Source organism: Prionailurus viverrinus, chromosome D1, assembly GCF_022837055.1.
Source record: "Prionailurus viverrinus isolate Anna chromosome D1, UM_Priviv_1.0, whole genome shotgun sequence".
Lineage (NCBI taxonomy): Eukaryota > Metazoa > Chordata > Mammalia > Carnivora > Felidae > Prionailurus > Prionailurus viverrinus.
This window is the reverse complement of record NC_062570.1, coordinates 29,011,461-29,029,414: the sequence shown is the minus strand read 5'-3', so window position 1 is coordinate 29,029,414 and position 17,954 is coordinate 29,011,461. Positions and strand designations below refer to the sequence as shown.

At 41.1% G+C, this 17,954-nt stretch overlaps 1 protein-coding gene across 6 annotated transcripts in view; it reads right to left on the bottom strand.

Moving 5' to 3' along the window:
* The window catches only part of NTM (neurotrimin), a 396,118-nt gene that overhangs the window by 98,103 nt on the left and 280,061 nt on the right, over positions 1 to 17,954 (bottom strand). For all 6 annotated transcript variants that reach the window (XR_007144903.1, XM_047823727.1, XM_047823723.1 and 3 more), the window contains one exon: positions 7,886 to 8,011. Coding sequence is in view for 5 of the 6 variants with exons in the window: in XM_047823727.1 (XP_047679683.1) it covers positions 7,886 to 8,011 (126 nt within the window). In the remaining variant the exon portion in view is untranslated. The remainder of the gene's footprint in view (positions 1 to 7,885; positions 8,012 to 17,954) is intronic.

The window sequence follows — 17,954 nt, the reverse complement described above, 5'->3', positions numbered from 1 at the left end:
AACTTACAAAAATGCTTATTGACATTGGCAAATTTTACCCTAACTGTATCTATCCAGCTGTAATTTTATGGCTAAAGAGAATTACGGAGTTAAAGAGTCATCTGTAAATGTCTTCCTCAGCTTTCTTCCTTCCCACCTTGGTCTGCTTGTCTGTGTTTAAAGCATTTGCTTAACGAGTTTCTGGATCACTTTGCCCCAGACTTGAAGTTGTGCCACTGGTTTATCTTTATCATAATAAATGGCTTTCTCTGTATAGGTTGGGCCTAATACCGTATGCTCTGCTGCTACACTGGACAGGAGATCTGCCACTTTCAATTATGATGCAATTATTTTTTTTCCACCATCAATGACCACTGTAATATCTTTTGCAATAGCAATTACTTAGTTCTCCTGGGATAGCTACTTGGGGGTACTCTGGGAATTTTAATCAAGCACCTACGTTAATTAGAAAATGGTGGGGGGGGCGGTGAGAGAGGTGCTGATTAAGCACCTTTGAATGTCTATCCATTCTGGCAATTGACTGAGCTTCAGCTTTTGTAAGGATTCAACCCTTTCAGAGACAAGAATTTTAATTTTCTCCCCTTTTGCTCTTGTCTCCTGAGTGGCAGGGAAGGCAAGATGCTGACTGGGGCTATGGAAGCTCACATTGTTGGCCACCTACTATGTGTCATTTTGGGGCCAGGCCCGTGGCACTGAAGACCACATTTAATCCTCATGGCATCCATGTTAGGAAGGCTTTATTATCTCTGTTTTGCATATGAAGAGTGTTAGGGCTGGTTCTGGGGGCAGACCAGTGGGGAGAACATTTTCTTACAAATTCTTTGGACTGGTTTGGGAAACATGATAGACAGTAAAGAATGATGTGAAGAGATGAGGTTCCTGTATCTTACCCTTTACTCACTAAAGTGACTTTTATTTTAAATTATGCATCAGGAAGACTAAATTTAAAAAGAGGAGGGTGAAAAATACTGTATCTATCTATAGATTGGATACCTCTTTGTTCAACAATCACTTACAGAACCTGCAAACATCTGGTGCTGTGCTAGGCACTGCGGATAAAATAAAACAGCATAATAACTGTCCTTTGGACATAAGGAGGGCCTTTTGAGCATACAAGTCATTGTAAGAATTGCCATCATTAGGAATGTGTGAAAAATGCTATGGGATCTCATAAAAAGGGGTGACTCACTTTGCCTGAAGAAAGCCACCAGAGGTGACTGGTAGCATTTGACCATGGTCTTAAAGAAAGAATAGAACTCTATCCAAAATGTGCAAGGACATGATCAAGGGAGACCAGCTGATGAGTGCAAAGGTAAGGACACCAAAAGTAAATGTCCAGTTGTTAGTGTAACTGCAGCGTGGGGGGCAAATGGGCTACAGAAACAAATAATGAAAATTCTTGGTGCCACACCAAGAAGCAAGAACAAAATTAATATATAAACACATCTTCAGAAAGATTTATCACTACCCCAATGGGACCCAGCTGGTAAGTAGTGGAAGCAATTTCAAATGTAGTTGGACCTGCTCTCAAGGCCCATTTCTTTCAGACAGATGGCCACCTTGTGTCAGGTCACCTCCACCCATGAAGAAATGGAGCCATTCGAGGTAACCAAAACTCAGAGAGAGGCCAGACTCTTCATAAAGCATGAAGCAGAAGAATGGAGCTGGAGAATTCACACCTGCCCTCAGGAAGTAGAAAAACAAAGCAGACATATTGGCCATTTCCCAAACCCACCTCTGGGATGAAATAACAAAGGAAAACAAAACAAAACAAAACAAAACTACTTCTCTTAATTGTGTCTCTTAGATTATCATACTCCAGTGGAAGACAGGCAGGCAGTTGGCAGCTCAGCAGTTTCCCTGGGCAGGGAGTCTGCCCTGAAAAGTAGCCAAAAAAGAAAAAAAGAAAAAAAGCAACCCACTGATACCAATGCTTTCTTTTTTCCTCAGGTCCCTCTTTCTTTGGAACTTACACTACTTCCTGGTTTCATAGTATGGGCGACCATGACCGGAGTTAATTTAGTCACTGAGCTCCCCCTTGGCTTACTGCAGAAGAGATTTGTGGCCTATATCAATTAATTACAGGGCAACTCAACCAAAATGAGACTCCAAGGGTTGTCCAGAGTTGGCATAGGGATCTTTTATAAACATGTTGTGTGTGTGTGTGTGTGTGTGTGTGTGTATTTTTGGTCCTTTCCTGCGGGGAGATAACCACCTGTGGGTAAGGAGAGGTCTTTAGTTCCATTTTGTCCTCCTTCCCTTCCAATCCTGGCTCTTCTTTGCTGGAGAAGTTTTTTCTCATCTGCCATCCTAATGATCTCTGTGCCACATGGGGCCCCTGATGCTGGTGCTGACAGGCTGCTCATTAGTGCCAGGGTGCTGCAGTCAGCCGATGGCATGCCACAGCTTTGCTCCTGACACTTTTTCACAGAGCTGTCACTGGAGTCATGGCGCCTGCCAGCTCTGGTTGAACTCAAGCTGTGATACCTCCAGTGCCAATTAGTGCTTCAGTGTCCTGCTTGGCTGGGGAGGAAGACCTGTCAGTACTGACAAATGGGAAAGTAGGTGGGTGTGGTGGGGGTGGGGGAGGGAAGGACTCAGGGCATTGACAAGGAGAAGAAAAGCTTCCATCCAAGGGACACTTTGTCCTCAACAACTTGGTGAGGTTTTTGGTGCCTTTCAAAGCTATGAGAAACAAGGTCTAGAAAAACCAGGTGCCCTGGACCTCTTCAAGTAGAGGAGACCTGAGGTGGGAAGGGAAGAGATTTGGCAGAGGAAGGTTTCTTAGTCCCACAGGTATTTGTCCACTGCTCACACTGCACATTGAAAGGTAAGTGTTCCATAACAGACGCTAGGTTTGGAGCCCAAAAGATGTATGGCCCTGCTCTTAATTTTGCTCCCAGAGTCTTTATATGGCCCTAAGAAAAACCAATCTATTTTCCACTTCAACTATCATAGTGTCAGGGGCAGGGAGAATTTTTAAACTATTATTTCTCTTTTTCACACTGATTTATTTCTTTGAATTTTTGTTTTTTTAACCTATGAGGAGAAACAAATTTCCATATACAGTTGAAGTAACTTTCCCTGGAAACATCCAGGATTATTTTATGAAACTGTTGGAGCCATTGAGAGTTTAGGCACAATTAGGGTTGGGAAGAGTAAGACACCAAAAGGACCAAGAGACTCAGAGAGGCCAGATGAAGAACATATGAGAGTAACACACGCATCAGGAGAGTGACAGCAGTGAGGCAGTGATTAGGGTAGAAGAGAGCTCACTAGAGGATCCAGTTTCAAAGTCACTTGTGAGTCTTCTCAACTTTTTCAAAAGAGTACATGAAAAGGAGTCTCTCCTTCAAGGAGAAGTTAAGACCAGCCACAGCAGGTCTCCCAGTAGGAGAACTTTGGAAAAGCTTGACAATCCTGTGAAGACCAGAGAAAATGTCCTGGAAATTCCCCAACAGAGCTTCAGCAGGAAACACTCAGGTCTCAACAGCAGCATCAAAGTGGAGTTCCTCAAGGATCAGGATGAAGTCTTTGACATGGGAGAACAAGCATGTCTTTCTGGGGCACTGATGAAAGTAAGTGCTTGTTCACAGAATCAACAAATATTTCTTGAATGCTTTCTAGGTGATGGACATTGTGCTAGAAGGTCAAGAAATAAAGTGAGATGTGGGCCCTCAAAGAGACATAGGTCTCAAAGAATTCATGAATCGGAAATCAGGACATCTCTGTAAACAGCTCACTGGACCTTTCTGAGCCCCCAACCGACATCTGAGTACAAAGTATTCTTTCAGTAGCCTTGGTAAGGTTTTTATTTTCAGTATTTTGTTTGATGGCAGAGAAGTGGAGGTAGGCACACTGAAAAGGGATGCCCCATTAGGATGCTCAATGATCCTTGATTCCGTAGGTATAGTAGAATCTGCATGTCAGTGATCTGACTCAAATCTTCACCTGAGTTCCATGTTGGGCTCCTGGGGATGTGGCAATATAGGAATCTCACCTTTCTCTCTAAAGCTCCTACAATCCAACAGCAACTGGAGACATAAAAATTTTAGGACACATGGAAGAATCAGAGTAACAGAGAACCTTAAAGGTATTCTTTTTTACATAGAAAGACTAACGCTTAAGGCTTTGCTAAAATAAATTATTGCATGCCTAGATGGGGACAAAAGACAAGGCACAGAGCCATTAATGGGGACTGTGCCCATACGAGACAAGGGTCACTGATGGTGTTTGAGCCCTTGGAGTAGGATGCTAGCATTTACACAGAATTTGGTAAGAGGCCAATAAAACATTTGTGCCCATCCAAATAGAATTTCCTTGAGGACAGAGAGAGGAGGGCTCTTCCTTCTGAAAAGACCAAGGCCCATACAGGTGTTAGCAAAACATGTACACTCCGAAACAGGTGTGCAGAAGGAGGGCAGGTATCTTTACAAAGCTTGTGCACTTTCTTCTTGAACTCTTGGGAGTGGTAAGTTCATGAGGAGAACTAGAAGACATATTGCCAGTAACAAGAGACAATTACTTCCCATGATCAATGGCAGCACAGAGGTGTGTCTTGGGAGGCCTCACCTTCCTCTTCACCTTGGATATGGAAAAGTGGCATTTTATCCATGTGATGTAAAGTGCTAGGCAGATAATTTCATGGACAAGGCCCCTCCATTCTGCTTCTGATCAGATGATCACTCCTGTGTCTGTGTACCAAAATGCATGAGCCATTACTAAAATGGTGGTTAACATTCCTGTTCTCCTTCTCCATGTAAAAAGGGGTCAAGCCTGGGATACACATTCTAAAGAGGTTTGTAGAAGTTTATTGCAAGCAGCACCATATGAGTTATGATGGAAGAAACTAGGAGTTTTCAGAAATGTACAAAACAAACACATCAGTATTGAGGGAGAAAATGCAGTGAAGCCATCAGGGTTGCCAATGTGCTTAGCCTCCATCAGCTATCCATTCAGGGATTTTATGGGTATGTGTGTGAGAACTGTCCAAATTGAAACATGGTCTACCCACACAAAGTAGAACAAAAGATGACAAGAGCTCTCTACCTTTGGAGGCTTTGCTAAGATGTGGCATATCTTTTTTTTTTTTCACCAAGGAACCCCAAGACTGTCCCAACTTATTTAAAATAAGTACCCTTTTGGAAATATTTAGGGGGGAATGATGAAGGTCTTACTGCTAAGGGTCTCCAGCTTCGGTTCAGATCTGGCAGCAGTCCACTGACACCTCTGATCTCCAAATAATCAGTCACTGGGAAAACGGCACCCTGGTGAGTTCTGAGGTGATTAGTTACTGCTTGGCATGTCTCATCAGTTTGAATCTGCGATAGCTAATCTGGACCAGGGATCTGGAAAAGGCTGTTCATCTAAATTACTCTCATCCACAGGTAGATTCAGATTATCCTTCTCCTCACTCCTTGATCCATCTTCTGTTTCCATAGCAGCCAAAACAGTAAAATGGAAGCATCTGGCACAGGCTCAGGTAAAGTCCCCTGAGGCAATGAGTCTGCTTAATGGCCACAAAAGGGGTAAAAAGACTTTAAGGTATGCCAGTGTGAACTTCAGCAAGATAAAAGAAAGAGGGGGCTCCAATGCCAGAAGAGAGACAGAAGTAATTGTCAGGAAGAGAGAGAGAGGGAAAAAAAATGGAGGGATAATTGAAATTAATGCACAGATGTTTAAGAGACTGAGAAAGAAAGAGAAAGTAAACAATAAAAAGAGAAAGCATGAAAGGGCAAGACAGAAGGAGAAGATGTACAGAGGAGAAATATCAGGAGGAGTACTTACAAAAGGACAAAGAGCTGAAAAGCTGGGAGAGGAAATCAGAGAAGATACCAGACAGGAGACAGAGGGAGACCTGCAAGAAGGAGGGGTCCAGTGCCTCTCTACATAAGGTAAAGTGAGTCTACCCAGGATGATGAATGTTCCACAGATTTTAAAAGCACAGAGAGCCCTGGCGTCCAATAGCACTGGGGACAAGCATTAAGCAGTGATGAATGGCGTGCACTGTGAACTTGGAAAGTCTGTCCATTTCGATAGACCCTGCCTCAGAGGTGCCCTAGAGCCACGTTCTCTCACTGATGATCTCATGCACAGTAGAAGTCTCCTCCCAGCTTTTGGGCCAGTCCATTTGTAAGGCCATTCCAAATCGAGAGAACTGCAGACATGTGAGTACTCTCTCAGATCCATTTGCTCACAGTGGTAGAGTCAGAAATGGTTGCATGGGGTTGCTCCCAGCAATTCAGGCCTAACACACTGAAAATTTCATGACTTCTCTGAGAATCTCCAGCAGGGCAAGTCTGTCTCTTTCTGTGAGAGGAATTCGATATGAGGGCCCACTCATAGTCCTACACTGATTTCATTTAAATGTCCAAATGTTCTGCCATCTTCAGGAAGAGAGGATGTCTGCCCCCAGGGACAGATGTGTTGCTGGTGGGCAGCTCTCTGGTGCAGCCCCTTATGCAGACTATCTAGTGTAAAGAGAGACGCCTATTCCAAGGTCAAAACTCTTCAGGGGATAGCCCAAATTCCAAGGCTGTTCTGCTGGTATAAAAGGTCACCTCCATCTCAACAAAGCATTGCTAAAGGGTAACACTGGCCTCAGAATTCTCCACAGGGTCAGCTGAGATGTTCCACTGGTCTTCAGGCAACTCAGCTTCTCCCTCAGCCCAGCCCTGCTTCCTTCCCTACCCCTTCATAGAAGTTGATCCCAAGAGAGCCTCAAATAAACTTCTTGCATGCCAATCACATTGTCAGGGTCTACTTTTGGGGGTCCCAACCTGCAACACCAAGGAGATATCCACTATGATGATTCCTTTAGAATCCTTGAACCTGTAGTACTCAGCCATACACATAACTTCATGCATACATGCATGCATAGACACACACACATACACACTTACTTAAACATAGCTCACATTAGCCAGCAATAAGCACTGAAATGAAGCATCTTTATTCACATATCTGCTCAAATGTCACCTTTTCAAAAGCCTTCTCCAACTGAACCTCTGGTTCTTCTGTCAATGTATACTGCTCTATTTTCTTATTCTTATCACCACTTGTTACATTGTAGATTCATTTTTTTTGTCACTTGTCTCCTGAGAATGGAAGCTCATGAGAACAAAAACTGATATGTTTTGCTTTATTGCTATATCCCCAGTGCTCAGCAGAGTGTCTGGGCTATTATAAGCACTCAGTACATATTTAAAAACAAATGAAATAATTTAATGCATCTTGCATAAAAGCTACCTTAATGATAAATGGCATCTCCCCTTAAATTCTAAAGGTTTAATGTTTAATCCATGAAAGCACAAAACAGCACTTAGTCTGGTCTACAAAACATCTAGACATTTAGACAAGGTAAATTTTGCAATTTAGTCACACCTTGAGCTATATTTGTTATCTAAGATTAATCTGAGTAACAACAACAACAAAACCACAAAACAGCTCATGGACTAGGGACCAGATATTTGTCAATGCTGAGGAGTCAGACTTGGACATTTTCCTTTTAGGACTATGCCCATTCAAAGTTTTTTTAAATCCTTATGTGTTGTGTTTTTAGTATCTTAGAACAACCATCTGGACAATGCCACCAATGATGATTGTTCCGTCATCAAACAAGACCAATAAAGTTCACCCAGAACAGGTTACCACTATTGCACCCAGAAAGAATTGGAATTAATCTCCCCAGCATTCGAGAAATGCTCAGATTTGATTTCTGAAATCTTACAGGACATATTCCTGTCTTGTAGAGATCACCAAAATTCCCTTCAGACCCATGAGTATACTATTATCAGGATACCAAAAATGTAGGGCCATTTGGATAAAGCCACCAGTGCCATGACCTCCTAGCCATGGCCAACAATTCTTCCATTTCTTCTCTTACCTTTTGGGGAGATGTGTCTCCAGGTAACTGTAGGCTCTGGTCTACCCGTTGCTATGCAGGTGAGGCTGATATTATTCCCTTCATTAATGGAGATATCTGAAGAAATCTCTACAATTTTGGGAGATACTGTAGAGACAAAAAAGATAAGAGGTAAATAAAAATCTTGCTGAAACATTTCTTTGTTGTCTTATAATGATAGTTGGCAGCACAGCCCAGGGCTGAAATATTGGAACTATAGGAGTAAATGATTAAAAATTAGAGGAATTACCTTAAACATGAAAGAATTATCTTACCTTGAACTTAGCTTTTATTTCTTCCCATTTAAACACAGAGTCAGGGAGTCTGAATGGGAATGGATTCCACTGCAATACTGCAATAATTGTTCTCCTAGCCTCCACCCGCTTCCTTCTCCACTCTCACCCCCACCCACCTCCGACACACATTCACCAGTCATTCTCCACACCGCATTCAGAGTACTCTTTATATAATGCAGTTCTGATTGTACCACATCTCTGCCTAAACACCTCCAGTTGCTCCGTATTGCCTACCTGAAAATACACAATCTTCTTTATGCCAGCATACTAGGCAGTTCAGAATCAAGCATCAATCTATGCTACCTATGATCTCACCTTTCCTTACCCTCCTTGTTATCCCCGACACTCTATGTCCTTCTTGGCCATCACGCGTTTGGGATCTATATTGTCTCTTATGTCTTCCTGGAAATTTTCTGGTCATTCTTTTTTAAAGTTTATTTATTTTGAGGGAGAGAGAGAGAGAGCAGGGGAGGGGCAGAGAGAAAGGGAGAGAGAAAATCCCAAGCAGGCTCTTAGCTGTCAGCACAGAGTCCAATGCGGGGCTCAAACTTACTGTGATAGCATGACCCAAACTGAAACTGACTGAGCCACCCAGGTCCCCCTCTAGTCATCCTTTAAAGTCCAAATCAAATGCCAGTTGATGCAGCGTTCCCTACCCCTACTCGTGTCTGTCCTCCTTCAGATACTTAAGTTAAAGCTCTTCTTATCTGTGTTCCCAGAGCACATTACTCATACCTAACGGGGAATCAGAGGGAACAGCAATTAGGCAAACACATTTGGTCTCTTTGTCTCTCTCTATCCTAAATTAATCCCCCAAGGAGGCGAAGGGTTTATTCTAATTGGTAAAATTGCGAGTAGGATCCCACACTTCTTTCAGTCTTTTGTTTTGGAACCAGGCTTCCCTTAGGAAGCTGTTTTCTAGTGGCATCTTCCTCAGACATGTGACACAGGGGCAGCATCCCATGGGGTCTTGTACACCCTACAGCACAGCCTCCACTTGCCTATATGTATCTGTCTCATTCTTGTGTTCTAAATTAGAAGCCCATTGTTGCTATACATCTAAGCCTAATTCTCTAGTACCATCTTTCCCACTGGTGAATGTGGCATTTAGCTCAAGTATGACATTTGTTTCTCTTATTTTCTAATTGATTTATAAAGTAAGGGTGACATTCATGAGCTTCCAGACTCCAGTTCTTGACACCTATCTATGTTATGGTTATTTGCTTAGCATCTCCCATCCAATAACCAAGAACTTTTTCACAGCCTGAGCCATGACTGAATCATATTTATAACCAGGGAAAAACCACAACAAATATTTATAGGATGGAATTATAATGATATTCAAGGGAACCACCTTTCCAACCTGCTACACGTTTGTAACAGTATCAGGACTGGATTACAAACACATATCAGTTCAGTCTCACAGGCACTAGTTTTAACACATTAGTTCATCATAAATTAAGTGACCCCTCCATTCAGCTCCCTTAGGGCTCTTCAAATTAGGTTCTTCCCTTGAACAAGCCACCCTCTGAGCCATCAGAGTGTGCAATTCCAGCACACATCATCTACCCAATACACAATGCCATCTGGCTTGCTGGAGATCCCAGGAAACTTAAATGTAAAATTATTTCCTGTCCCAAGGCCAGATGATGAACCGCCTCATTTGAAAATCAGATTGATTGCAAATTTCCATGCTGGACTTTCTTCTTCTGCTTGAACCATTAGTCACTCACTTCTAATTGTTAGACTTTCTTCTCCATGAAAACGGGATCATCCAGGTATCTTCTAGCCTTCTTCTTTCCTTCCTTCCTTCCTTCCTTCCTTCCTTCCTTCTTGCATAGTGTCTTCCACTCCCTTCCCACACTCCACCTTACTGGGAACACTCATTAATAAGCATGTGTTGCACATTTATTTCCTAATCCCCACACCTTTGTTGCTGATTTTGGTCACTTAGACTCTCTTCTCCAACTATGTATACCTATTGGAATTATCCAAGGCTCAGGTGAGGGCTTTCTATAATGTTGTTCAGATATCTCCACAAAGATGTCACCTCTCTTTCCTGGCAATCCCATAGCCTCTTCCAAGTCATTTAAAATAAACTTGCTTATGTTACACTTGTCTCATCTTTCCGGTATGCTATACATTCTGAGTATAAGATCTAAAGACTTAGTCTACTTTGTTATTTTCTGCTGTCTTGAGTGGGGTGTCATACAAAAAGTAAACATCAATTAATCATTTTTAGATATAAATCCATATTGAGCTTTAGACAGAGAGACAGCATGTGTGTGTGTGTGTGTGTGTGTGTGTATGCATTTGCACATACACCTGCACTCTCACAACTATTTGATAGGACAGATACAACTATTTGGTAGAAGAATCAATGTGGTGAGGGCTGGGGAGTGCCCATTGGCTCTATGATCCAGGACTTCTAAGACGTGACATTGCAATTTATGGCTGCACCATTTTAAAAGCTAGATTGAATCTTCTTGGACAGAAAGACAGTTGATGGGTTAATGACTGGACACTTGATTTGCTGACTGTCTGAAGGATCCAAGTTTCTAAGTGCTCTCAGTCTTAAAATCATTTAAACTTGATATATTTTATTCACTGCTTTAATTGTAACAGTCACTGCTTGCACCACCACTCCCCCAACCCATACATTCGCCTGGCCCTTGCTCCCACCCAGCGTTGGCACCCACAAAGCTTTGCTTGCTTCCTGGAGGACAGGCAGCTTGCATAATGACTGTGTTGGCCTTGCAGACACTGCTTCAACTGTGCAGGTAAGTAATTTATTGATCTGTAAAGCACTCCGAGATGCTTTGCAAGGGATTATGTCACACCAACGCCATGCAATAAAATAAAAAATGATGGACTTTGTGAACACAGGGTGATTTAGGGTTTGTAGTTGGAAGTGTGCTTAAAGTACATTTTAAGTGGAAATCAGACTGGGTAATGAATTACTCTTGCTTTGGAAGGGTTTACTGGGAGTTCATTTTCCTGGCTTCTTACATGATAGCTAATCTGCTAATCATACACTAGAGAACAATGGACAGCCCCCAAGTAGAATAGAAGGTGTTTTGGGCCAGAGCTGTCAGCACAGTAAGTATATTAAATGAGACAATCACACCTTATGCTTGGAAGAATCATCTAGAATTGTCTCCCTCCACTAACAGTTGGAAAGTATCCAACTTACGAAGTAGAAGTTGGAGAAATGCTTGCTGTCCTTTCAATTCTGCCCAGGAGAACAGTTCAGAGGTGGCACATGGCCCCAGATGAGTTTGAAAGGCAGACCTTTCATGGCATAGAGCTGTGGTCATTTGACAAGAGGTGCAATCCCAATTATCAGAACTAAATTGGCATAGTACCTAAGGTACTAGGGGATTGAAAGTATCACTTTCCAGGAGGAAACTGCTAGCACACTGTCAGTATTTAAAATTAAATTGAATTGATAAGGATGCACTGTGGTCTTAGCTAATTCATGTTCATAAAAAAGTTCTGGCCAACTAAGATAGGATTATTTATATATTTATATTGTTTCCATGGATACATTATGCATCTTACCTCTTCTCATTACGCAGGCTGTTAGAAACATACTAGGATTACTTTGTCTGTCCTTCCTTCCTTCATCAATATTCATTGATCACTTCCATACACTGGCATTATGCTTAGCACTAAGAATTTAACACTAAACAAGACACAGCCCTTGTCCTCAAGGAGTTACAGTCTAGAGATATAAAAATTGGTCCAGAAGTATATACCTTTAATGTATTGTGACACAGAAGAATAGAAATGGTATTAAGGGAATACAAAGGATAGACACTTAAGCCAGCCTGGAGATGGATGTCATGTCAGACCTTGTGGATGTGTGACATTTAACTAAGCCCAAGATAAGTAAAAGTGAATCTGAAGAGGAGAAGAGGGAAGGCATTGTAGGAAAAGGAGACATAAGAAGAATACTATTATTAAGAGTTTTTGTGGCAAGGCATAATTATTAATGGAAGAAGAGCTGCTGACAGAGGCTGGGCCAAAAGTCTTTCAGCGAACATTTGGTGAACAACTCCTATATACACAACTGTGTTGTTGGTATATGAAAGACATGCAGAAATATATAAATTCTGTTGGCTCTCCACTGGCTTACAATCTGTTTGAGGAGACAGTGACTATGAACATCCTAGAGAGTTGAAAAATAAAGCAACATTTGTCACAAAATTGTGTGGGGTTGAATATCAAGTGAATGGTACAAATATTCAGTCCTGTAAATTGGGAAAAGGGAGGACACTGCAAGTAGGAGTGTTAGAGTGACTTTGCCTTGGCTAGCGAGTCTATTTTGGATACCAACAAATGAAAAACAGTCACAAAGGCTGATAAAGTAAAGCCACTTCAAGTGGAACAGGAACACCTGGGGATCAATGGGAAGCAGAAATTCATGAAATGTATGAAGACACAGTTTATTTACTACAAAAGACAAAAGAGAGTAGTGGTTGAGATCCTGACTTGAATATGTTCAAACTGGGTAACCTTAGCCAAATGAATTCACCTCTCTGTGTCTCACTTCCTCATCTATGGAGCAAAGCTAACAATACCATGTACCTCTTGGGTTTTTTTGAGGATTTAAGGAGTAAGTTTACAAAGTGGACTTAAAGGAGGTCCTAGCAATTTGAAGTGCTCAATAAGTGAGTTTTAATATTATATGCACTTGGCAAACACATTATGTAGTGTCAATACAGAATGGGTGGTTGATAGATTTTAACTGATTAAAGGAAGAAGAGGATATAAGATCAATGAAGAAAGCTAAAGCCAAATTATGGAACAGCTTGACTAGATCCTAGATTTTCACTCTATTCTATAGGCAACAGCATGTATTTGAAAATTTTTAAAGAAAAAAAATCCTTAATATTTTCAATGTACTTTAGGCAAAACAATCTGCAAAAATGTGTCAGACAGAATGAAAGACAGAAATTGAAGTCAAATAAATCAATCTATATTAGAGTGATATTCAAGGCATGGATTAAACTGTTGGCTCTATAAGGATGAAAAGAAAAGGATGGTTTTAAGATCAACGCCCAGGAAAATGCACAGGTACTTGATTGCCAGAAGGGAAGAATTAGAAATAATGAGTCAAGTGTGAATGCCATTTTGTTCAACAGCAGTTAGATGGCTAAGTAGCACATTCCTGGAAGCTATATGGAGATCTTTTGGGGAGGACATTATTTTGATGAGTTAGATTCTGTTTTAGACATTCTGATAGACATGCAGGCAGATTTAACCTTTCGGCAATTACAGTGATGCCATTAAAGGTCTGGGGCAAGGTCCCAGAATAGGATTTGAAAGTCAACAGCAGAGGAGTAATAATTGAAGCTTCAAAAGTAAATGAGATGTGCTAGGAGTTCATGCTTCCTTAAAAAGGCCATCAGCTAGTTTCCACATACATGTATGTAACATGTCTGCTGACTTTAAGTTCTGAACCTAGAAAAAAACACCAATATGGGAACAGGAAGACCAAGAAGTGAAGAGGTTATGTTTGGGAAGGGAGGCAGAAGCCCAGTGAGCCACACTCTGAATACAGTTCCACATTTAATACATTATGTTAAGGTTTAATCTGGCTCTTATTGAATTCTAATTCAGAAGTGTAAATAATTAAATAAGATAATTATTGAAACGGTATTCTAGGGAACTTCCTCATTCTTGGTTTAGCTTCCACTGCCCAGGTGTTAAGTTTTAATAATTATGCCATTAATAAATAGCAATTTGCTGTTTTTAGCACACAGTAGATATCCTATTAAATCCAAATTAAGATGCTTTATTAAGCATTGCACAGTCCTGTGGGGCTGGGAATGCACATAAGTTGCTTGGACCAGGTTGCTCCCCATGGCACATGCAGATCTATGCATCCCAGATGGCTCCCTTTTCTGCCAGTGGCACTTCTCCTGCCTCTTCTCTGTAGTGAAGATCTGAGATGCCTATGGCAGCTAATGGTAGTTTTCACAGCAAGGGCTGCTTCACTACTAAGGCCTTGAGACCTCTGTCCTTACATAACTAAAAGGGCCAATCTGGAACACCCTTAACTTTCCTGGTTTCCAGATCCCACACAGAGACTCTCAGGTGTATGTTAATAGCCTGGTGCATGAATGTACCATCTAGATCAAAAAGCTGAAGATGCAATCAAGCAGATGTTGGTTTGTGGACTAATCCGTCTTTTCTTACTGGTCACTGTAGACCAGGGCAAAGTCTCATGCAAAATATAACTGTTAATTGAACTTCTTTTTCTCATTCGGACTAAACAAAGAGATGAGTTGGTCATGGAGCATGAAAACTCCTTCTTTGAGGTCAAAAGCCCTTCATGAACCAGAGCCTGCCTCTCTCTCTCCATCCCAAATCATTCTCTTTTTCTCACTCCACCGGCTACCCTTCCTCCTGGAACACTCACAGGTCATTCATTCCTTGACTCAGATGCATTCTGATTATCTTTTTCCCTGCTCTTCACCTGGATGGTTTTGTCTTATTCTTTAAATCTTAGCTCCTCTATGAAGCCTTCCTTGATCACCCTTTCTAAAGTGGAACGTGCCATACTAGATGGTTACATAATTACCTGCCTCTTCCCAATACAGTAAAACCTTGGTTTGTGAGCATAATTCATTCTGGAAATATGCTTTTAATCCAAAGCACTTGTGTATCAAAGTGAATTTCAAAAACAATTGGCTCAGCTGTGACCATGTGACACTCGGCATCACGTACTACTCGTATTGCAGACACTGCTCGTTTATCAAGTTAAATTTATTAGAAATTCTTGCTCATCTTTCAGAATACTCACAGAACAAATTACTTGCAATCCAAGGTTTTACTGTAAAATGTAAGCTCTGTTGCCTGTTTTGTTCATTGAGATGCTCAGCACATACCATAATGTCTGGCACAGCTTTCAATAAATATTTTTTTGAATGAATGAATGAGTTAGGGTGTTTTTTAATTTTTTTAAATATTTATTCATCTTTGAGAGACAGAGCATGAGTGGGGAAGGGGTAGAGAGAGGGAGACACAGAATCCGAAGCAGGTTCCACTCCGAGGTGTCAGCACAAAGCCCGACATGGGGCTCAAACTCACAAACTGCGAGATCATGACCTGAGCCAAAGTCGGATGCTCAACCGACTGAGCCACCCAGGAGCCCTGCGTTAGGGTATTTTTATTCGACTATTTGGAAATGCAAATAAATTGAATGAAATGAACTTCCTCAAGATCTTGAAATGACCCCTAAGGACTCTCAGTATCTATAATAATACTTATAGTAACTATTTATTAAATACCTGTTGTATAATAGATATTTTACGTATATTACTTTATTTTATCCCTGCATTAACCCCACAAGTAGATATTACTTCTAAAGTGCCCCAATGTCCTCATTTATCTGGAACTGTAGAGTCTCCTGGAACATAGGACTTACACTGCCAAAATCAGAAAAGTTCCAGGCAAATGGGGTGTGTTGTCTCCCTAATTATTTCCTTTCCTACATTTTACAGATGAGAATAATTATATTCAGAGAGATCAAGGAACTTGTTCAAGGGCATACAACTGAAGATTGCAGAGTTGAAGAGTGTTTTTGAAAATGAGGGATTATATGAGTTAGAAAATACAAACTGCATGTGGAATCATGGATGCATACTTTAAAAACCATAAACAGATACTGAGTACACACATAGACACATGCATGCATTGACACATTTTGAATCTCTGTTGTTCATTACATATTTTATAGGGAGCTTGGCTCCATTATTTCATTTAATCTTGACAGAATCCTCTGAGGAATACTACTATTCCTACTTACATATGAAGAAATTAAGTCTTAGTGAGATTTTTGTAATTTGCTCAAAGTTATCCAGGTAAAGCATTGACAGTGGGACCTGAATGTAGATTCTATATGATCCAAATATATTAAGTCTATTGGAATTCACATTACCAAAAACTGTGACCTTTGCTAAACTTATCCATCCCTTTCACCCATCATCCCCTTTCACCTCTCCATGTGAATATCTTCATGCTTATGGTACATTCGGGAAAGGGAGCCCTCTCTGCTCATTTGTATATGGTGCTACTCTCTGTCAGAAGAGTGGAGGGGAGGTTTCAGGAGTATATTTCTTGAGACTTCCCACTCTTGCATAAATATCATGTTGTCCTCCCTCCTCCATCACCAGAACCTCCTCATCAGCACCCTCATGTTTAGCTTCTACTAATATGAGCTGAGGCAGGTAGCTGTAGCCTTCCTGGACAGCCTTCCTGGGAGGCAGCACTGTAGTTCCCCCAACCTGACTGTTTCATCCAACCAGGTGTTCCTGGCTGTCTCTACACCATGGCAGAGAAATAATCAATTAAACCCACTGCTGTGTCCACTGAGAACTTATTTGGCTTATTTTGACTGAAGAGACTAGTCAGTCAGTCTTTCCATCTTCTGTCCTTTTCCCCTCCCTTCCTGCTTTCTTTTTCTTTCTTTCTTTCTTTCTTTCTTTCTTTCTTTCTTTCTCTTTCCTTCCTTATTCCTTCTTTCCAATAAAAAAATTATAATTGAATGCATATTCCAATATTATGGGTTCTGTGGGATTTCTTATCCCTCAATAAAAAGAACCTGAAGCTTTGCATCAGAAGATCAGGTATTAAGACCTGACCCAACAATCACTAGCTGCATAAACTCATGTAAATCATTTAACTCATTGATTTCCTTAATTATATGAATACTATCTTGCTTCTTTAGAATAGATTGCCTATGGATCAGACAAGACTGTGAGAAATCATATTTTAAACATAAAATACTATTCAAAAGTGATTTATTAGTGTTACTAAAAATGTGTACCCCTAGAGGCCAATATGAAGACAAATACAGACATTAAGGGCTGTGGGGGAGGGGCTTTGGTTTTGTGGTGGAGATGGGACCCCCACCCCTTGCCAAAGTGTATGCTAAGCACCAGGTAGATACCTGTGCTAGTGGTTCTGAGGCATCTTTAAGTCAGGATGCTGGCTGCAGCCCAGGATGGGGATGTGCAACAAGACCCTATTCGCTTGCCTCCACTTTCCAGAAGGGAAAGGTCAGATTACAGAAATTCAGAATCCTAAATTAGAGGTTGAAATTGCTCTTAATGGCAAAGCTCAGGCAGATTGTATCATCTTTTACTAGAACCCTTTTGTCATTTCTTATATCTCATTTTTTCTCTCTCTCCATATTAAAACCCTTCATGTTTGCTGGAAAATCATGAAGTCCTGGGAGAAAAGCTAGTGATTTATTCAGGATTAGTCATAAACCACTGGTTCTGAAGTTTGGAATTTGTTCCTTTCAGGATCAGCTGAAATGTGGAAGGAAGTTTTTATGAGCTCTGCTCTCTGACCCAATTTAGTTGTTCCTGATAGAGACGTAGGAGAATAAAATAAACACCATGCATTCTTCACTCTATGCTTTCCTGCTTCTGGGCATATTAGTGTGAATTGAATTTCACAGCAACTTACCTGGAACCATAAGTGCTCCATTATATTTGGCATCCTCCAAGAAATTGCTAAGAAGTATCTTTTCATCAGTTGTTTAATGTGGGAACAAAAGGGTATTATTACTAATCATGATGTGGACCTGCCATCCAGACAGGACTGGTTGTTTTCCAGCTTCCAGCACAATGGCATTTGCTTTTGGTTCAATGTGCATGACCGACTTCATGCTCCACTCACCAAATAGGACCTGATTTTTAGAGACCAGGTCATGAAGGGAGGAGAGACGGAATGGGAAG